Raw genomic sequence first — 22475 nt, forward strand, 5'->3', positions numbered from 1 at the left:
TGAGAACTAAATGGACAACTGTGACCAGTAGATGTGCTAAGGAGGGCCCACCCAATGTCTGGGGGTTAAATTTAGATAACAGATACCAAGCATTGTCCAATCTAAATGAGTGTGATTGACTTGTAATAGACAAAGGACCAACAGTACAAAATGAGTCAAGATATTTCACAGGCCCACTAGATAAACTTATGGATCGAAGCAAAAAAAGCAGAGATCATGGCCTTAGAGTCCAACATAGCCAAAATAGTAATACACTTGCAACAGGGTCTGAGGATTCTTGGAATGCTAGAACAGCGGCAGGGGACATCACAACACCCGAGCAGGGGGCCAGCCAAAAGTGGCTGTCAGTAGAAACTTGGAGGTGGCACATACACTAACTTTTATATCTTGGAACATAGCAGGTATTGCTAGTAAGGTAGATAACCCAGAATGGCTTGTGTATATTGACAAGCATGATATAGTCATGCTACAAGAAACCTGGTCAGTCAATCCAGTTTTTCGATTGGGCTATCTAAACTTTTTTAAACCTGCATTTAAAGGTGGAAAAGGACGTCCCTCGGGAGGATTGCTGATATGGGTTCGTCAAGCATTGTCCTGCTCAATATCAGAAAGACGACTAACCTCAAATGATATTCTAGCACTAAATATCAGATGGTCGAATGACCAAGAAACAGTCTTGTATAATATCTATGCCAGGGGGGTTGGTGCAGGTACTCCATCTGAAGTCTTCCCCACCTTAGAACAAGACGTTGAAACTCTTAGTCCTAATCCCCACATTATAGTGGGTGGCGATTTTAATTCAACCTTTGAGCCCCTGGGAGAAGAAGATAGGAGTTTAACAGAGGAGGAGGATAGTAGATGGGGAATCCCACAATTGGAGATTCCTCCAATAAAAAGATGGAGTGCTACGGCCATTAGAATAAAGAGCCTTTGCCTCGCTTTAGGCATGAGAGCTGTGAATGGGAGGACACCATCCGACCCAAAAGGGAACCCCACCTTTGATAATGGGCGTGCTACTAGCAGGATTGATTATTTCCTAATTGATGTAAGAGCATGGCCCAAACTACTAGATATGGAAGTTGTCTCACGACTTGAGAGTGATCATCATCCTTTGTGCATGACATTCCATTCCTATCAAGAGTCCAATGTATTGGTTAACAAAAAGTTGATGGTAACACGTGATGTTGTCTGTTCAAACAACCAAAGACACCTGAAATGGGGAAGTTTGTTAAGAGATGTAAGAAACTTAGAAAACATGAAAGAGCTGGTAAGAGAGGAAGTGAACAATATTAAAGCGCTCTCTGGGAATAGCAATTTCCAGGTATACATGATGGAGGCTCATAAAAAACTATTTTCCAAAATACAAACTTATTTTATTAAAACAGCAGTTCAAATTCCAGCTAAAAAAACCGCAAGTGTTAATAGCTGGTATGATAAAAGTTGTAGATTGGCAAGGCAAAAACTAAGTCAAGAACTAAAAATAGGGAACCCAATAGCTGTTAGAAAGGCAAGGGATCTATATAGGCAGACACAGAAGCAAGCAAAGAGGCGCTGGGATGAAGAGGGCTGGAGTGAGTTGAAGCAGGCGTGCATTAGTAAAGATGCCAAGCGGTTTTGGGCATTAGTTAAAGGGAATAGGGGTGAGATAGCTCCCCAGCCACAAAACCATGTGCCAATAGATGGCTGGATCGATTTCTTCAAACCCCAGTATGCGAGAAGTTCGATATATGCATCTATTTCTCCCCCCCAAGCTATATTTTTCAGTGATCAGTTTTTCACGGAAAAGGATGTTAACTTGGCACTGGATTGTGTGTCTGGTGGAAAGGCGCCAGGCATGGATGGCATCCCTGCAGATGTCTTCTTATCAGACCGTACCTCTTGGTGCACATATTTTACTATGCTGTCGAATGCAATTGCCATGGGTGGAGAAGTACCAGCCTCATGGAAAGGGGCAGAAATTGTCCCCATATACAAAAAGGGGGACAAAACCCAGGCAAAAAATTACAGACCCATTAGTCTGATTGACACAGCACAGAAGATAATGGGCCGATTAGTCCAGAATAAACTGCAACAATGGATTGAAGACCAAAACATACTGTCACCTTATCAAGCGGGCTTTCGCCCCTTGACTAGTAGTGTTGACCAAGTCTTTTATTTTTTAGCCATTTACTGGAGAAATGTTACGCTGCGAAATGGCACATTGTATGCAGTTTTTGTGGATCTAAAAGCCGCGTTTGACCTGGTGCCCAGAGAGAAACTGTGGGAGACTCTGGCGGAGGCGGGAATAAGCCATGAGCTCTTTACTTTGCTGGTGCGCCTCCACGAAAACAATTTTGCTAAAATAAGGTGGGGTAAACAGGGGGAAGTGACGACTCCCTTCCCAGTAGAACGAGGGGTGAGGCAAGGGTGCGTCTTGGCCCCAACGCTTTTTTCTATCTATATGAATGGAATTGTAGAGTATTTAAACAAATCTCCAAACGATGCTCCAACCATGGCAGGTGTACACGTCCCCGTACTAATGTTCGCGGACGACACGCTTTTATTATCACGTACGCCTAGTGGATTGCAGAAAGCATTGGATGTTTTTGGGGCTTTTTGTGACAGCCGAGGCTTAGAATTGAATACAAGCAAAACAAAATTCATGTGCCTGAACTCCCAAACAGGTTTTAAGGGGGTGATAAAATACAAGGGTGAACCACTGGAAAAAGTAGATGCGTTTGCATATCTAGGAATCACCCTTCAAAACGATATGAAATGGAAATCACACATCAATATGGCATCTCTAAAATTTAGTCAGTTAGCAGGTGCAGTCACCATTAAACACAACACTTCTTTGACTAGACCTATAAACTGTGCACTTGAGGTTTACAGTATGAAAGTAGTAAGTGCATGCTTGTATGGGTCTGAGCTCTGGGGTTTCTCAGACCTGGGTAACCTAGGGCGGGCGGAAAATAGATTCCTACGAGGGCTTGTTAGGGTCCCGCAAAGTACACCCACAATCCCTCTCAAATTGGACCTAGGTAGGAAAAATATTGAAGACATTGCCCGTCTATGTCCATTGTTGTATTGGAGGCGGTTAATGGTAACCCCAGAGTTAAGTCACTATGCAACTGCTTTTTTTGATGTTGTGAATCTTGATCGTTTCCACTGCATTGCATGGTTAAAGGAATTGCGGGGCACATTGGTGAAACTGGGCCTGGACCATCTGTGGGATAAAAAGGATGCTGCCCTATACCCTTCAAAAAAGCAACTTAAGGACATCTATTGGGAGTCAGTACACGTAACAGTGTACCGCAAAGGTTTGCAATCTTCACTGACCTCACGTTTTCTGGATATAAAACATATCCCACTGTACGAAAAATACTGGGACGTAGTTGAACGTCCACTGGATAGGAAATTATATTTCCAATTCCGAGTGGGAGTCTTACCAGTGAACGCTTTTACGCAAAAATGGTCCACAACAAAGGACGCTAATTGCGACCATTGTAAAAACCACATAGAGGACATTGCACACATGCTATTTTCATGCCCACTATATGCGAATCCACGTCGAATGTGGTTAAAACCTGTTTGTAGGAACATGGGCACCCGCTGCTGCTCTGAGGCACTAAGAATTCTAACATTTGATACCTCAACACCATTGGTAATAGGCGTAGCAAAATTTCTTGCATGGGCATGGGTTATAAGATCTCGTGCTCTAAAGCCTATGGAATAATATGATTGACTAATTGCCAGTATAAGCTTGCTTGTCCTTTCTCAACATTTTATATATGGAATTTTAAATATTGTATGTATCAATTGTCAAATAATATTAGCTATTCGACTATGCTGTTTAATATGTGTTTTAACGTATCTTTTTATATTAGTATTTATTGTATAATGTTAGGAGGTTGCTTTTATGACTAAATGTCGAATAAAGCTTTGAAATCGAAGATATGCTGCATCCGCAATCAGTAATCTCAGGTCCAGAAACACAACAACACATGCAAATGATCAGAACGGTAGCCCCTGCGAATGGCACTCCAAGCAACTCCAATAAAGGGTCTAATATTTGAACCTGTAAAATAGCCTGAGAAATAGCTCTACTGTTTCAGTCATCAATAAGTGAAATATGTGGAACTGTGAAGATAACTCTGGTGTAATGTCTGGGTGTTTACAAGTTGTATATCATAAAATATCAATCTCCCCTAGTCAGGGGACTTTAAAAGCAGATTAACCTATAGCATTGCTGTCAGAGACCTGTGCTTTTAAGGTAAGTTTACCATTAAAATCAGCAATGGTGAAGGAGATAATATGTGCTATGTTGTCGTTATACGTTTTGTGCAGCGTAGAGTTCTTCATTAGAACTTCAGCGCAATGATTCCAGTTTGAATTGTGTTATTTGCTTCCATTTCCATCATGAGTTCGCTTGTCATCTCCGCTGTCTGCATTCAGCTACATAGGCGGATCCTTTCATGATGTAGGACTCTCTGCCCCCACCTCTCTGCCCCACCCTCACCATTGCAGCACGGCCTCCGGCACCAATTATAAATATTCGGCTCCATAAACCCGTACGCCTCATGATGGTTTGCAATAAAATGGATTGTTGTGAGGTCGATGGATGCTCCTGGGGCGGCTTACTGCCGTGTAATGACATCTCGTCTGGTGTCAGTTGGCGCAACGCAGAGAAACAGAGAAGATCTGTCCTAAAGCAACAATTGGATCCACTTATTCACAGGAGCAGGGATACAGCTGACCCCGCTCAAGCAATACCTCAATTTTTCACAAGCTCTCTTACACCCGGAATGGCAAATGTCATCACAACCATTGACAATGGACTATTCACAGCTCAACAACTGTCACCTCAGCAACTCCTACCTGACAAGTATGAAACGGCCCATGACAATTTCAAACTCTGATGATTCACACCCTATGTACTTTCACCTCCCACTTATAACTCCCAACTGACAACTTTCAATTCAGTTCTAGACAACTGCTACCACCCCCTTCCCTCCCCGGAATGACTCACAAATGTCAACGGTCACACCAAAAGCACCAGTTCATGAAACAGCTACCATCAAAACCTAGTCAATACCACTACACACTCTTGCACAAACAACTGCTGTGCTAACAAATCTCACCCCAGGAACACCCAACAGGAGAAGGACCAGCCTTTGCTCAGGACAACTACAGGCTGAAAAGTCTCGCCCCAAAATCCCTCACTTTAAACTATATCACCCCAACAGCTGCTAACCGACAAATGGCACAGCCAACTCTCTTCCATGACAATTTCCACCTGAGAAATCTTACTCCAGCACCTCTTATTAAGACAGTTCCAAATCTGAAAACGTACTATTACTGTTATCACTCTAATAACCGTCAATGACTGCCACCCTACAACCCATCCCTTGAAAACTCCTCCTAATCAGAAACTCTTGGCAATAACAACTCTCACCAATGACAATTCATACTACCATTATCAACCAACACCAGCTCCCACCTGGCGACTGTCACTGCCAACTCCATGCATGACAAGGCTCAGCCTGACAACTGTCAGACCCTGATAGTTCCTACTATGTCAAATCCCATTTTGCATAACTATAGTCAAAGACCAATCCTATTCTTGACAATTTCATGCCCTGGTAGCCCTGAGTCATTACATCTCCCACTGTGACACTGTGACCCTGTGACATGTCCGCATCATTTGCCACCAAGGACCATGAAGATATATTGGTTTGTCTACAGAAGATTGCCCTGTCCAAGGCTGTACTGACATTAGTTTGCTCTTTTTTCAAGGGCACGCCCAATTTACAAGTAAGTGATTCAGGGATCCTCTCTGCCATTCATCCATTTCAAGAACTCCTTTTGTTATGTGTCCAGGAAAAATCCAGATACCTGTTCAATCGGATAGGAACTAGGACGTTGCAACTTTGGAATAAGATATTTGGGATTGGGTGGATATTCCCTATTTACAAATGATTTCTGGTCTACTTTTGGTCTTGTGTGAAAGCAATTAAGAACCTTACCTTTGCACGATGCCAAGATTTTGCGCTTTCCAACCAGATTCAGGCAGTCTCATCTACCTGCTTTTTTCACAGTACAATATCGAGGAACACAATCAAATTTCTTATTCTAAAACTTTGAGTTCCTGCTTTTACCGTGACTGTAGTTTGAAAGTTGAACTATGGCAATGCCTTGTACCTAGGCGGTCTGAAATATTAGATATAACCCAAAGCCTCTATTGATGTCTCTTTGACATTCACTTACTGGTGCACTTCTTGATGTTGCTTCCTTTCTTCAGTGCATGGCGACTCAGCTTACAGTGAAAGTTATCCTCCCAGAACTCAGCAAACCAGATGTTCCGCCTGTTATTGTCCAGCGTCCGGCTTGTAAAATATCGGTCAAAACCTACCAATGACAAACATGAGAAAGAGCCTAAGGGAAACTGAAACATCACAAATGGTCAACTGCAATGATGACTGGTGAAACAGGATGTCCTTGGTTATCTCCAAGTTATCAGTACAGAAACAACCAAACACAAATATCATTGAGGATTTTCGGGGAAGCAGGAGGGCATATAACACGGGAAAATAAATGCACAGCTAGTATAGTCCAGAAATAAGAGGAAAACCTATATGTAATCCTGAGGGTAAACATTGTTTACCACGAAATCGGGAGACCACATGCCATTACAACGCAGTTGTAACAATGACCGTGTTGTTACAACGCATGCCTTTACTCCGCAAGTTAGAACAACGACTTGCTCTAAGGGTCAGAAGGTGTTCAATTTTAAAATCCAACACCTTTCCTACTATTGTACAGACTGGAGTTGGTATAGTAAATTATACTATTCCAACTTACAGCGCTTCTCCTAGACCAAGTCGTTGTTCCGCCTTGCGGAGTAATGGCATGCATTGTTACAACGCGGTTGTTGTAATGACCGCGCTGTAATGGCATTCAGTAAAAATTCATTCCTGAGATCTCTGCCAATGTCTCCTTACATAGCTCAGTGGGCTCAACACTTTGTGCAGAGAGGGATTGATTTGGTATATGCAGGCCACAAGGTTGAATCCAATAGTGAATTTAAGAAATGTAGGGACCTTGTTTTTATCTTTTTGTAAGCCAATGCTGCTCCCCCTAAGATACTAAAATCAGTTTCTGTCCCTCGGTTCATGTTGTATTATGTTAAATGTGTCTCAAATATCACATTATTGGCCCTTGTATAGGGAAGAGGTGATAGTGAATTTGACAGCAGACTATCAAAGGAGTTGGCAAAGGATCAGGTACATTTTCAGAGCAAGTTGAAAGCTAAAGACCCATCAATATAGGATGTGATGAAAGTTGATTTAGTGAATCTGGATCGGGTCCTGCTGCTTTATCTAGATTTGTGATTAATGCAATAAGCCAGTCATGAATGCTAAAGTATTAAAAGGATTCTAAATAGGGATGGTTACATTGAGGAGGGGGAAATGGTATCCTGACGGGCCCATTAAATGGGGAAGGAGGTGTTTAAATTACCTTGGGAAAAGGCAGCGCCTGGCGGCACCAATGAGGGCACATCTGCCACCATGTCTACATGCACATGCTGGCAACGGTTCAGTGACAGGGAGCCCTTGTTTTCAAGAGATGGACTACACAGAGAACAGACAGACAGGTGAGCGCTCAGTAAAATATCACTGTTGTAATATCAAGTTGGGTCAGGAATGGGAACTACTTACAAATAGAGGAAGCAGAGAGTAAATGACACCAGAAGTTACATTAAGCCTGGGAATGGCTAGAGGACAGTCACACTGGTCCTGTCACTTTTCCCACAGTCACTCTGTACCAGGAACAGTTTGGTTCAAAAGGCATGTGTGGCAAGGAGGCAGAATCAGAGCCAAGCCGGTTACGGGCATGATGGAATGGATCCGCTTCTTTCTGAGAGGCGCAGCTTGGACACATGATCTTGCTGTGATTGTTAACATGAGATATAATATTCTTCCTGTGAGCCATATGGCAATATCTATTGTTATATATGTAGTTACTATGGCGAGCCGCATCCATTCCCTCTGATTGGCCATAGTAGGATGGAATCCTCCCGCTAAGTGTCATTGTAGACACTATTCCGCTTCCCGTCTATGGTGCAATGATATCGACTCCCAAGGATTGTCACAATAGGATATGCTCCTCTCCCTGTGATTGGCAGAATGGGATATGCTCCTCTCCCTTTGATTGTCACAATGGGATATGCTCCTCTCCCTTTGATTGTCACAATGGGATATGCTCCTCTCCCTTTGATTGTCACAATGGGATATGCTCCTCTCCCTGTGATTGTCACAATGGGATATGCTCCTCTCCCTGTGATTGGCAGAATGGGATATGCTCCTCTTCCTGTGATTGGCAGAATGGGATATGCTCCTCTTCCTGTGATTGGCAGAATGGGATATGCCCCTCTGCCTGTGATTGGCAGAATGGGATATGCCCCTCTGCCTGTGACTGGCATACTAAAATGGATCACTATGTCTGTGTATGCTATAGAGTACAAGCTTCCTCAGCACAGCAATGCCACCTTTGCAGAGGGACAGTTATAAACAGTGCTCAAAGCGATGACAGAAAGAAGAATCATTAACATCTCTAATCTGACAGGGCACGAGGGATGGGCTGTCACCAGCCAGAGATAAGCGCTCTGCAGAGAAGACCTGCGCTGCAAAGAAGCTGGCAACGAGAGACACCGGTGGCAGCGCCGCGGGGAGACATTCTGGAGATATGTGATCTCCACACAGCACTGTGATTAAAAGCAATGCAGGAGGGGAGCAAGGAGAGAACACAAGAGAACAGGGAAAACCGAAAGATAGAAATAGGGAAAGAGAGGAGATGAGAAGACAGAACAAAATAAAGAGAAGGACTGTCTTAAAGCAAAAAAAGAAGAAATGAGAGGAAATGGGAAGAGCAATGAAATACCAAGAGGGAAACAAAGGAGGAGGTGATCGAGTATCGTAAATTGAATATTATAAAGGGAAGGATTAATCTGAGTTCGAATGATATGAGGTGATGGTACAATACAAATGGGTGGGGTATATTGCGAGAGCCGGGCAAAATAATGAATAATAGGAGGAGCTGGGATGTTACGGGTAGAAGGGTGATATGAGAAGAAGACAAACTATCGAGTGATGGACGATCATGAGATGATGGGACAATATAAAGTAGCACAATTTGTAGGAATGCGATTATAGTAGATGGCATCAAAGTGGAAGATTGTGATGTAACACAACTAGATATTTAGATAGACTAGATAATGAGACATTTTATGAGATCAGATTATATATTGATATTGGGCAATATGGTGACAGACAACAAGACGAGGAAACTAGATAATGAAATCGGGTAGTATTGTACAAAAAAATGAGGTATTTTGAGCAGATGACATTTTATGAGGTGGCGCAGTAAGAACATAAGATGGGTAAAAAATAGGAAATGTGACAGTATAAAGAGTCGATTGTCCACAGATATAAAAATTTAAAAAACACGGAATAGAGAAAAAAATGAGATACAAACCAAAAAAAATGAATAAAAAGAAAATGGCAATATGAAGGAACGGCCTAGTTAATTTGTGCAGAGTTCAAGAAAGACAAAGAAGATAACTGAAAACAAGAAGTATTGAGAAAAAACAGGGAGAAGGGGGGTGGCAATAAAAAGAAGACACTCAAAACAGAGAACCCACAAAAAATAAGATATAAAAGCAGAAGCAAGGAAAGTAAAAGTAGAGAAGCAGAAAACCAGACAACCATCTTACCGATTACTGAAACCCTCTTTGGAAGGATGGTGACGGATCCCTCAGCCACATCCTCTTGGTGCAGAACAGGGGAGATCTTGGACCCCCAACTGTCCGAGCCCACCCATACGAAGTGCCCAGTCTGATTGGCCTTCTTTGCTGCCGCCAGTACCTTCCTGCAGAAAAGAAATGAAGCTCCAGATTAGAAAATGCATCCTTGTCAAGGATGTGACAGAGATAGAAAGGGTACAGGCAGGCATTAGTCTTTTACAGCTGCAAGTCAGCCACAGAACCATGTGTCCATTCACCCAAGTGGGTAATTGAGAGAGGAGGGGTAAGACCCCAGCACTCATGTGAATACAGGAGAGCTTAGTGAGAGTCACATTGACTCAGATCTCCCAAAGTGTATGCAGGAACCCAAAGCCAATCTCGACGTTCGTAAATACACACTCACTGCCTGTCATTGTGGTTACGGGGGGATTTATTGGCTCCAGTTGCAAACACTGGATTATATAGCTCCAAAAAAAACAAGGAGTCTTCTAATGGTTATAGATAAATGCCGACTGAAATGAATAAATACCAGTTCCATATTTAAACCAAGATGGAGTGGAACTATCTCCATTGTGGGTCAGTAGATGTCAGAGAAGGTAAGCGCGAGCAAATGCTTCTTGCAGAAAACATTTTTAACTAGCAACATGTTGCTCACCACAACAATCCACGACTGAGGCGCAACCACCCTTTCCTGCTTTTTTGAAGCGTTTTGTAACGTTTTTCTTACTTAAGCTATAACCTGTTTCATGACCTTTCTGCAGCTGCTGAAACTGTAAAGGCTCCGGAGGAGTGCATGAAAATAAAACATTTCAATGTCCAACTCTGCTGTACAGGTCTACAGACGCTTCTGATATTACTTCCTGTTGTAAAAGTTGCATGTCATTTCAAAAATTAATGTTAACAGACCAAATTGAAGGAAGAAAAAAACGGTTTTAAATTAATAAATGCGATAGAAGTTCAAACATTAACACCATGCAGTTCTTCCACAAGAAAAATCACTGGATAGGAACCAGCAAGACACCTTGTAAATAATACTGAACAATGTCAATTACTTTAACCCACAATCAGGCTACACACCCAGCAGAGGGAGGATACCCTCATCTGTCGATGAAAACCACAAGCCATGCCCTGTCTTATATCGATCTATTGTCAATATGCAACAGACCACTGCTTTCCAACACGTAAATCCTTTAAAAGGTTTCAATCAATCTTATGCCAACAGAGTCACAAACGAAGGTTCGTGTAATGGAATGCGTCAGGGAGAATGCTAGCGGGTTGACAAGGTGCTGTCTAAGCTACCAAAGTGAGGTGCAACTGAACTCCCACTAACGCCATTCTGAGTGACCCACAACGTTAATAGCTTCTGTAATTAGTCCTTGGCTCACTCTTGGTAGCTTAGCTCAAGCAATAAGGCTTTTCTATGAGAACTTGTGTATGGTGTATGTGCAACGACTAATCAAAATAACACTAGAGCATAACACAGGCTTTCTTTTAAGGATTCATTTTTATTACACTGTGCTAAAGCTGTAGGTGGTTATTCCTGATTATTGCATTGTGCAAGAGCTGATGATCTACACAGTAGGTCTGATTATTTGCCATGAAGAGTTACAATAAAGGAAGTGGGCCTCACCTATTTATTGGAAAAAGCATATGCTAAAGTCAATAGGCTTTTAGGGTGGATTGTTATTACTACATATTAAAGCCCATTGAATGTCACAGATTACTGTAGTAGACAAGGGTTTTGGTGATGCTGACCGCTCAGACAAGGTATGGGTTTTGAAGATTTGTACTGTATAAATCCTTGCTAGGCCCTCTTAGGATAGATATTATTGTGGTTTGCCAACTGTAATTTTGTATCCGTTTGTAATTTTATGATTCTATGCCTGATAGCTGTACTCTTACATCAGGCATTCTCTTAGATCTCTCCTAAAGTAGTGAATGCCACATCAGAGACTCCTACTCTCTTCTTGAATTTGAAGCGAAGCTCGAGACCTGTCTTTTCAATTAACCAACCTACTGTAGGCAGGGCTAGGCACCCATTACTGCTCGGCACCAGGATACCCTCATGGGTAAAAGTGCGTTTTACAAGCACAGATAACATATATAAATAATGAAAAGGTCCAAATCAAGTTCTTTTGAGAGAGAAAAATGTAATCAACAAAATAAAGTCATATGATAGTGATATATAGGCAAACATTCAAAATTGCAATTGTAAAAGTAGACATAATAATAATCAATAAAAATTGGCTAAAACAAGTCCATGTTAATCTTGAGTTGAAATTCATATGCAACGGCGCTAAATGTGCTGTCTCAACTGTTGAAGCGCCGTTGAGTTCCCTGCGAGCCTACGCAAAAACAAAGAGGCGCAGGCTGTGGCATTGGTACTCCAGTTTAAAGAAGTTCGATGGTCACAGCAATAGACATGAGGCATGTTGTGTGACACAGGAGCACAACGACAATGCTGCAGTTGCACAGACTTGGCTTTAACGTGAAGAAACTCTTGAGAAGCAGCGCTGAACAGCAACTCAAATGATGAGGAGTGGATGGTCAAGACAGGAATGGTAATAGATGTAGGTGGCTTAGTGATCTGGGGGTACACGCAATGTTGTGCATTCAATTGGATGGAAGTACCTCAAATAGATGCACACTTGTGGGGATTGGCTTGACTCAAACTGCTTCCCAAAATTGAGTCCCTCTGCAGTTAAACATATTGAATTTTAATAGATAACTTGCAAATTTCACTGTAACATTTGTGGGTTTCTTCAATGACAGTTCCACCGGCACGAGCAGATTCTGGACCACTTCTGCTCCTGGTCTCATCAGGGTGAATTTGTCTTAGAAAGGGCATCACCTTCCGGCAGGCAAGTTCGTTTCACCATCTTGGAGCAGACAACTAATAGACAGGCTATTTTTCGTAATTTAGGGGAAAATATCCATATTAGCCCTACAAAATATGACACTAGTCCATTCAGCTTTAGAGAAGACTGCATAAGGCAGCATTTTAAAACACATTTGAAGAAAACTCCTTAACTCTGGCAAGAAGTCAAAAGGCTTCTCTGCAGGTGTACAGGGAAGTCCGCTGTTACTTATTAGTTTTAGGCAGGCTGTCTCCGTGCAGTAATTAAACCAGAGTGCTTTGTAGGACAAATCAATTTACTCTCTGTGGTAATCCTTAAATGAATCCCAATAAAACACCTGTGCTTGCAGCTTCCACATTTTCGAAATAATGGTGAATGTCTTGTTCTAGGAATCAGATGTATATTATTACATAATTTGAAGAGTTCCATAAAGCTAAATCCAAGGTGGAACCATGTGCAGAGGTCTGTAGAGCACTCTGCGGCTTTCCAACGTTAACCGTGTCCCTGAAACTTCATCTCCTTGAAGTACAGATAAAACCACTCCCTTAAGCAACAAATGAGCTGGGGTCTTGCAGGGAAATGACAAGTGAAAGCCTCCATGGATGAGTTACATGTAAACAGAGGAGAGCTGTTAAAGCCATTCACTTACAGATGTGTTCATGACTAGCCAGGATCAGCCCCTTCCATCCAACGGGTGTTTTTTGAATGAGGCTGGTCTAATGTGGCAGATGGAGAGCAGCATAGCCTTCACCAAATGTGAAGGGAGGGTGATTCCAAACATAAATGTGCATGCTGTTGGAATGCAGGGTGTTATGAATTACCATGGTTTGTGTGGTATTCCCCAGATTTTTGCATTCAGTACCCTATTTTTGTTGAAACCATTTTTGCTAACATTTTGACTTTGTGTACTTTACCCCTACTAATCATTAGTAAAGTGCTTATGCTCTTCTTTTTAAAACATACATACAAAATACACCTGATTGGCACGTTTAATTTCATTTACTTATAAATCCCTGGAATACGGTACTAACTATACAGAGGGCCTACAAATTAGATACTAATAGTGGACTGCAACATTCATTGTGCCAACCTCTAAAGTAGCACTGTAAAACGTCTTAGACCTGCCACTGCAACCTGTAGTGCAGATTTAAACAGCCATTTTGATCTAGCAAAATAAACCTTATGCCAGTCCTAAACAATCTTTTTTAGTATATTTGTTACTGCTAAGGTAGGGCCTAAATGCTCATAGGGCAGGATACATGGTAGGTAAAAATGAGGACATGTATACTTAATGTTTTACATATCTTGGCAGTGAAAAACTCCAAAAGTTGTTTTCTGCTATGGCAAAGCTGGCCTCTCATAGACTAAAACTGGTTTACCTTATTACAATTAATAAGGACTTATTTCTGTTTGGTTACAGCTAGGGAAATATTTTCCACTCAATTTAATGTTCATTTATACTCCTCTTTTAGAAAGTTAACATTTTTCTGCTAAGCCAAATAGGCCTTTCTGCCAGTGTCCAGGGTCTCATCTCTGTGGATCGTTCCCCACTGGGAAAAGTGCATTAGAACTAAACCTGGGCGGTGAACTCCGCTACGCTCGCGGAGTTTGCAGTTTTCTGCACTCCGCGTTACGCGGAGCTCGCGGAGTTCGGAAAAACTTGTTTTTTTGCTCGCTTGCGTTCGTCAACGTCACGTTGGCGAGCACGAGCGAGCAAAATCCACCTCCCGGTGAGATTTTTTACTCGTTCGCTAACATCAAGTTGGCGAGCGCGAGCGTGGAAAATAAACCTCCCAGCAAGATTTCTCAACACGGGGTGGGGGGTCAAGTTTCTCATTGCAAGTGGTTGCATTTGCTTGTAAAAACTCATGTTGAGAAACTGCCCGTTCACGTTGAGAAAGCTGCTGCTCAAGTAAATATCTACTCGAGCGGCAGAAAGGAAAGAAGCGCCCGCTTGCGCTGTGCATGGTGCCATTCACGATGATTGCACAGTGCAGACAAGCATCCGGCACTGAAAATCACAGCGAATGGCATTTTTCTATCGCACTCCGCCGCTTGTGGAGCTCCGCGTAGCGCGGCAGGGTTTTTTTCCCACTTCACAGAGTTTTGCGTAGCGCAACTCCGCGAACTTCACCCAGGCTTAATTGGAACCCGACAGTGGACAAAGGACCTGGGTGTAGAGAAGAGTAGATCTTCCTGTCAGGAAGGCTGGGAGGAACTGTGTCCTTGCCTTGATTTCACTACATAGAGTAGCCTGGGGTCTGTGCCGAGCCCTCCCTGACTTCAGAAGAAGCCTGCCCTGTCACTAGCAGATGCAGCTAACACATGGGCCTGCCTGACCTTTGTTTCACTAACCAGACTAGAGCAAAATTCCAAGGAAAGGGAAGATCTGACCAGAACCAGTTTTGGGCTAGATAAAGGAAGCAGCCCCCACCAACAGGCTGGCATTGGCATAAAAGTGAAATCCCCAGCATTTGAAATCAGAACATTCCTGGGCCAGTCAGAAGAAGGACTACCCTACTGTGTCAATCCTGAAGGAATACTGGACCTGCATGCCCTGAGCCCAGGACTCCAGATGTGAGTCCAAGGGTTAGTTGGCTTACCAGCTAGAGCTAGCCGGACACAACAAGCTCTCCTGTATCTATCTGGCTGAGCAGACCCAATTAGACCTGGCCTGGTCCCCATTACTGGTCTCGGTGGGAATGAGTCCTGACCCCCACGTTCTATCCTCAAGGTCCTGGACCTTTAGCTGGAGTCAATCAACCAAGCAATCAATCAATCAGTCAAGTGACTTGTAAAGCGCCACTACTCATCTTAAGGATCTCAAGGCACAGGGAAGGGGGAGGGACTGTGAATCCATCAAAGGCAATGTGGTTCAGTCGAAGATCCAGGTCTTTAGGTCCTTCCTGAATTGAGGCTGTGACAGTGATTGCATGAGGTGGAGGGGCAGGGTATTCCAGGTCTTTGCTGTAAGGTAGTAGAAGGAATTTCCTCCGGCCGCAGTCTTGCAGATATGTGGGACTGTGGCCAGGGCCAGTTGGATGGAGCGGAGGTCTTTGGTGGATGCGTGGAATGTAAGCTGGTGGTTGAGGTACGCAGGTCATGTGATGTGTAGGGCGTTATAGGTGTGTGTGAGAAGCTTTAAAGTGATTCTTTTGTTGAAAGGGAGCCAGTGAAGGTCTCTCAGGTGGCTGGTGATGTAGCAGTGGTAGGGGATAAAGAGGGTGAGTCTGGCGGAGCCATGCTGAATATTCTGCAGATTCTTGAGAAGTTTCTGGGTGATGCCGGTGTAGAGTGTGTTGCCGTAGGTGAGTCTGCTGCTGATGAGTGCATGGGTGACAGTCCTTCTGGACTTGGTGGGGATCCACTTGAAGTTCTTTTGGAGCAGCCGTAGTGTGTGGAAACAGGATAATGAGACGGCGTTGATCTGGCGGTTCATGATGAGCAAGGAGTCCAGGATGATGCTGAGGTTTAGTGTGTGGTCTGTGGGTGTGGGGTATCCAAGATCTGTGGGCCACCAGGCGTGGGGTGGAGCCAAGAATGAGGACTTTGGTCTTTGCTGAGTTGAGCTTGAGGCAGCTACCCTTCATCCAGGTTGTGACAGCCTTCTTTCCACTGTGGTGACTGTGGGTGTGTTGGTGAGGGAGAGGATCATCTGGGTGTCCTCAGCTTAGTAGATGATGCTGAGTTCATGGTTCCTGACAATGGCTGCGAGCGGGCCATGAAGATTTTGAAGTGAGTGGGGATGAGAGTGAAGACCTGAGGCACTTCGCAGCTGATCTCTGTGAGTTCAGAGTGAAACAGTAGTAATCTGACTCGGTGTACAGCCAGTGAAGAAGGAGCGGATCCATTCCAGGGCTTTGTCACAGATGTTAGTGTCGTGGAGTCTTGTACATAGTGGGCGGTGGCAAACAGTGTCGAAGGCAGCTGAGAAGTCCAGGGGGATGAGGGCTGCAGTTTTGTCTTAGTCGAGAAGGGTGCGGACGTAGTCTGTCGAGGCGAGGAGGGCGGTCTCGGTGCGATGGTTGCTTTGAAAACAGGACTGGAAGAAGTCCAGAATGTGGTTTGCTTCGATGAACTTGGAAAGTTGGGCATTGATGGCCTTCTCGATGACCTGGGAAGGGGAGCAGAGAAATTGGTCTGAAGTTCTTGAGGTTCTTCGGGTCGGCAGAGGGTTTCTGCAGCAAGGGGTTGATCTCTACGTGTTTACAGTCTACCAGGAAGGTGGCAGAGTTGATGGTGCGGCAGAGTTTGGGAGTGATGGAAGTGCCGGCTCTGTTTAAGATGTGGTGCGGGCAAGGTTCTCAGGGTGCTCCAGAGTGGATGCTCTTCATGACCCTGAGGGTGTTGTAAGTGGTGGAGAGAGCCCAACTGAGCAGGCCCTGCTGGATCTGGTGTCATTGGGTTCGGTGATTGTGGGTAGGGTGAGTGGGTCTTGGATATTGAAGCTGCTGAAGCTGTTGTAGATCTCCTTAATCTTGCAGTGGAAGAATGCACTAAGGTTGTTGCAGAGGCCTTGGGAGGGTGGGATGTCTGCTATCTGTGCTGGGTTTGGTGAATGTTTTTACCATGGCAAAATGTTCTTTGCTATTGTGTGTGTTGGCGTTGATCCTTTTTTTTGTAGAGCTGCTTTGTTTGTTGTTCTAATGAGGTGTTGGTGTGCAGTGACAGGTGTTTTGAAGGCTGAGCGGTCTTCTGGCGTCTTGCTGCTCCTCCGTCTCTTTTCAAGCTGTCTACAGGTGCGTATGGACTCATGAAGGATGGGAGAGAACCAACTGGATTTTTTTGATTGCCGCTTGCCTGGGGCTTTCTTGAGGGGAGCCACTGTGTTGGCGTAGTTGTAGATCCTTCGGTGGAGGTTGCGTGCTGAGGTAATAATACCCCGGATATCCCAGGTGGGGTTTTGATGAGGGAGGTGGTGAGCTGTTCTTCGGTGCACTTGTTCCAACCTCTGTGAGGGTAGCAGTAGGCGTGGTGGTGTACCTTGGATTTGGTGAAGGAGAAGTGGACATAATGGTGGTCAGTCCAAAGGAGCTTGGGGTGTGGCTGACGGTGATGTTGTTACTGGTGGAGAAGATGGGGTCAAGCATGTGTGCTGGTGAGTGGGTTGGGGAGTTGATCCCTTGTTTGAGCCCAACGGTAGCAACATTCTCCAGCAGGGATGATGTGTTCTTGTCATTGGGGTTGTCCAGGTGAAAGTTGAGGTCACCGAGGAGGATGTAGTCTGTGGAGGTGAGAGTGTGGGGTGCGATGAAGTCAAATGATGGAGGCACTGAAGGGTGGACAGGGTCCGGGGGTCTGTGGGTGAGGGTGCTGTGGAGGGTGGTGTTTGGGTTGGGCTGGACTGGAAGTGGAGGTGCTCCATGTTGGTCAAGTGATCATCCGAGTGGGTGGTGAGGCGGAGGGTGCTTTTGTGTACGATGATGATGCCTCTACCCAGTTTGGTGATGCGGTCCTTGAGAGTGATCTTTAGTTGTCCAGGATAGTGGTGGAGATGTCCGGGTGGAGGAGGAATTTATCCAGATTTCCATGAGGAAGGCAATGTTGGGTTCGACTGTGTCAAGTAGGTCCTAGATCTCCACAGTGTGTTTGTGGAGGGAGTGTGTGTTGAGCAGGATACAGCTGAGGTGTTTGGGTCTGGTATTTGTTGGTTGTGTGGTGGGTGGGACTGGTGTGCGGTGGGAGGTGAAGGTGCAGCTGTAGTTTTGGCAGGAAAAATTACCATGGGTGTTATTTGCTGATGCCAAGAGGTAGGCGGTGTGGCGTCCGGTGTTGAGGACATTGGAGGGTGCTGGCATCATAGCAGTGGACGGTCCAACGACATGGGTGCAAGCGCTGGGCATGGTCCAGAAGCCTTTGATGTGCCAGTGGCACGCCTGCGGCGTGCAGCCATCATTAAGTAGCATGAGGGGGAGAGCTGGACAGCTGGGAGGCGGGAGAAGCAGGAAAGCAGCGCTGGAGGGGCAGGACCACAGGGGATGAGCAGCGGTGAGGACACAGCAAGGAATAGCAGTGAAAGTGACAAGAGGAAAAAGTAGAAAAGCAGAAAAATGCAGAAAGTGAAATAAAGTGACAGAAAAGCAAAAAAATGCAGAAACTAAAAGAAAACAATGGAAAAGCAGGAAAAATGAAAGGAGAAAAAAAGAGATCAGGAGAAAAGGCAGAAAGCAGAGAGACAGTGGGCTGATGACAGAGTAGTCAATGGCAGTAGTCCCAAGCAGCGTGTCCCAGTCGCATGTGTCAGCAGTCACTCACCAGCAGTCTCTAGGCAGATTTTCAGGCCCAGCAGGGGGCAGCAGGAGGGGGCCCCAACAGCATACCTGGGACCCAAAATGTGAGCCAGGGTGGGTGCGAATGCACTCCAGGGCTGCAACGGCCTCCGCAGCGAGAAGTGCTGGCCAGCTGCAGCGACCCCACACCCAAGAAAGGCGCTACATCAGAGACCAGAGCCAGGCACAGAATCCTGACCCGCAGAGCTTCACAAATGAGTCACAGCTGGCACACCACACCCCGGGATATCCCCAGTAGGCAGTAGTCCCTGGGGCTGGTGCCATGGCAGCACCACCACCACACAACCTCTCAGCTATGCTGCCCAGGCTCCCCACCAGCTCAATCAAGGCAGTGTGTGGCACGTCCAGGAGAGAGGTAGGAAAAAAGGGGGGGATGGATGCCCAGAGGAAGTCCGGATAAGCAATGGAATAGCTCCTCTGGCCGGCAGAGCCTCACCAGAGTGCAGCCATCTTGCGGCCCTTCCTGCTCATGTGCAGTGAAGCAGGCAGTGCAGCCAATGTCGTGGATCCAATAAGCAACTGGTCCTTATAAAGCAGTTCTCCCTGCCTAACTGAAGGTTTCACTGGATCCAATAAAATGGAGCACTAAGCCCTGTACAGTGACACAGGTCCAGACCGAAGGCTTCATCGGATACAAAGCAAAGCAACAACAAGCCCCCCAGGGGAGCATAGCTCCTGACTAGAAACCTCACCTGGATCAATGCACCATGATTCAGAGACCCACAGAGTCACACTCTGCAGCTTCACACTGATGGCTTCACCCAATATGGCGCTGAGGGACACAGACCCCACAGACCATGCAGGTCCAGACTTAAAGCCTCACTGGAACCAACCCAGTGCAACACAGGATGATGCAGAGCCCGTAGAGCTGTGCTCCTCCATACTTGCTGCAAAGTCAGAAGGTAAAACTCCAGGGGGTCAAACTTAGTCCCTGTTTCCTAACCGTGCTCCATACAGTCAGCCTGAACGTGTGACTTTGCACCTGTTCGTCACAACCAGATACCCACATTTCGTGCTTTACACCTTTTCACACTTTTTTACCTAAAACCTTTGAAACTCCTTACTCCAGTTCTCCTAATTAGATTTTTGGCATTTTGGTGTCATTTTATTGATTGAAGTACACTTTATTTTCTGAATAGGATTGGGGGTTTTTCTTGTTGTATTTTCACTTTATTACTGTTTGAGTGCTGAATAAATAATTTACACATTGTTATGTTATGTTAACCCAACTTGTATAGCGCAACAGTTGCCTCAGTGAAGAGGCGTCCCGGCGCTGACTGCAACAAGACATATTCAGGAGCATAATCAAAGCCTCCTTCTACACTGCTGCTGTACCTGTCCTTTGGAAACAGGCCTTTGTGTACCCCATTCTTAAATCCCCACACTGGACCCGTCTAAGCCGGAAAATTTCAGACCTATTTCCCTACTCCCGCGGGTGGCGAAGGTTGCAGAGGCACACGTCAACAACGTGCTTACTCAATTCCTGCAATCCAATGACACCCTGGATGTCTCTCAGAATGGGTTTCGTCCGGGGCACAGCACGGAGCCCGCTCTCTTGGCCACCTCTGAGCAACTGCGGGCCATCCTTGATGACGGTCAAAGTGCGGCACTTATTTTGTAAGACCTTAGTGTCGCCTTTGACACAGTCTCTCATAACATCTTGTTAAGGCGGCTTGAGGAAGCTGGAGTGACCGGGTTAGCCCTGGCATGGTTTAGATCTTTTCTGAGCGAGAGATCTCTCTGATTGTCCACTCCCCCTTTTCTCTCCCAAGCCCACTCTATTGATCAGGGAGTACCCCAGGGCTCTGCTCTGAGCCCGGCTCTGTTTAACCTTTACGTCCAACCCCTGGCTGCGGTCGCCAGGAAATGGGACCTTGCTATGGTCTCGTACGCCGATGATACGCAGTTGGTTGTCACCTTGGCGGAAGGTTCTGCCCCCAATGCTTCGAGGTTTAGAGAGAGGATGGCTGCTGTGGCCCACTGGATGGCGTCCAACTGCTTGCAACTCAATGCCAATAAGACTGAGGTCCTGTTGGTTGGGAAGAAAGTCAATCTCTGGAATGAGCAGTGGTGGTCTACCGTGCTGGGTGTGGTCCAGTCACCTACGACCATGGTTAAAAATCTCGGGGTCTGGATGGGCGCTTCCCTTAGCTTTCAGGACCACACCAGGAAAGTCGCCAGTACCTGTTTTGGCCTGTTGGGGGTCTTAAGCCCCTTTTGAAATTCTTTGATCCTACCATACGCCAGTCGGTTATACAGGCAACTATTCTCTCACGCCGCGATTATGTCAGCTCTCTTCTACTTGGAGCCAACAAGGCTGAAATATGTTGGCTTCAACGCGTTCAAAATGCCGCCGCTAGAGCACTCGTTGGCCTGCCTCGCTTCTGCTCTGCTGCTGACATTATACGTAAGCTGCACTGGATTCCGATGAAGTATAGGATTGAATTCAAGGCTCTTTGCCTATCTTTCAAAATTGTGAAATCAGTCCATTCCAGTCTGCTGAGCAACCTGCTCACGCTGTATGTTCCCAAACGTAGGCTACTGTCGGAAGGTCGGCAGCTGGTCATTGTTCCCCGGGTCAAGCATAGCCGTGCGGGAGGGAGTTCCTTCCGTTACTTGGCAGCTAGGCAGTGGAACTCTTTGCCGGAGCATATCCGTGGCATGGACTGCCTACTCGCCTTCAGGAAAGCTGTCAAGACCTTCTTATTTCCTAGAGTCTAACCCTTGGTCTCTATGTCTGTTGCTGGGTTCCTGATTGCTGTTCTTCCCTTATTTTGTAGCTGCAGCGCCGGGACGCACCTTCGCTGGGGCAGCTGTGCGCTATACAAGCCACCATAACATAACATAACATAACATATAGGCTAAAGCCTAAGCCGGAGGGAAGAGATAGGTTTTGATAGCCTTCCAAAACACCAGTTAGTTGTCCAGGCAGCAGATCTGGAAGGGAAGGGAGTTCCAGAGGTTAGCCACTAAGCTGCGAAAGGACCGTCCCCCAACACGTACATGTTTCACCCGAGGGACGATAACCAGTCATTACCCCATGGAGCGCAGATGGCGCATGGGTGTGTAAGGCACTGACAGAATGCAGCCCACGTAGAAGTTGCAAAACGTCATTTTTTAATACTTGTTTATGAGCAGGAAGGGACACCTTCCTGCACATAAACAATCAATTAAGTTTTGCTTTTTCTATGTGTGCTGCACAACGCAGCATGCATGGAAACAGCAAAAATGAGGAGAAATAAAACATTTCTCCTCGTTGTGCCATGGTAAGACCAGGGTTTCCCTGGTCTTAATTTTGGCGCTGCCCCATGTTTACTCCACCCTTACAAATATAGGGCAGCGTCAAAATCAATGGGTGTTGTGGTGGAATGCTCACCACACACCCATTGCCCGCCCGTTTCACGCTAAGTATAGTGTGAAAGGGTGCCTTATTCACAAGGCAGCGTTAAGCCACGTTTAGTGGCTTAATGCCCCCTTGTGAATAGGGTGAAGCCCCTTTCGCCACCACAACGTCCATAAAAGTGACTGTGGCGGCGATAGGGGCTT

The 22475-nt window shown here is 45.5% G+C and overlaps 1 protein-coding gene across 1 annotated transcript in view; it reads right to left on the reverse strand.

The window, feature by feature from the left end:
- GRM4 (glutamate metabotropic receptor 4) overlaps nucleotides 1-22475 on the reverse strand; it is a 1152011-nt gene that overhangs the window by 406651 nt on the left and 722885 nt on the right. Inside the window, exons 4-5 of the mRNA XM_078644246.1 lie at nucleotides 9752-9906; nucleotides 6247-6387 (exon numbers count right to left, since the gene is read on the reverse strand). Coding sequence (XP_078500372.1) covers nucleotides 6247-6387; nucleotides 9752-9906 — 296 coding nt within the window. The remainder of the gene's footprint in view (nucleotides 1-6246; nucleotides 6388-9751; nucleotides 9907-22475) is intronic.

Source organism: Lissotriton helveticus, chromosome 5_1 (genome assembly GCF_964261635.1).
Source record: "Lissotriton helveticus chromosome 5_1, aLisHel1.1, whole genome shotgun sequence".
NCBI lineage: Eukaryota > Metazoa > Chordata > Amphibia > Caudata > Salamandridae > Lissotriton > Lissotriton helveticus.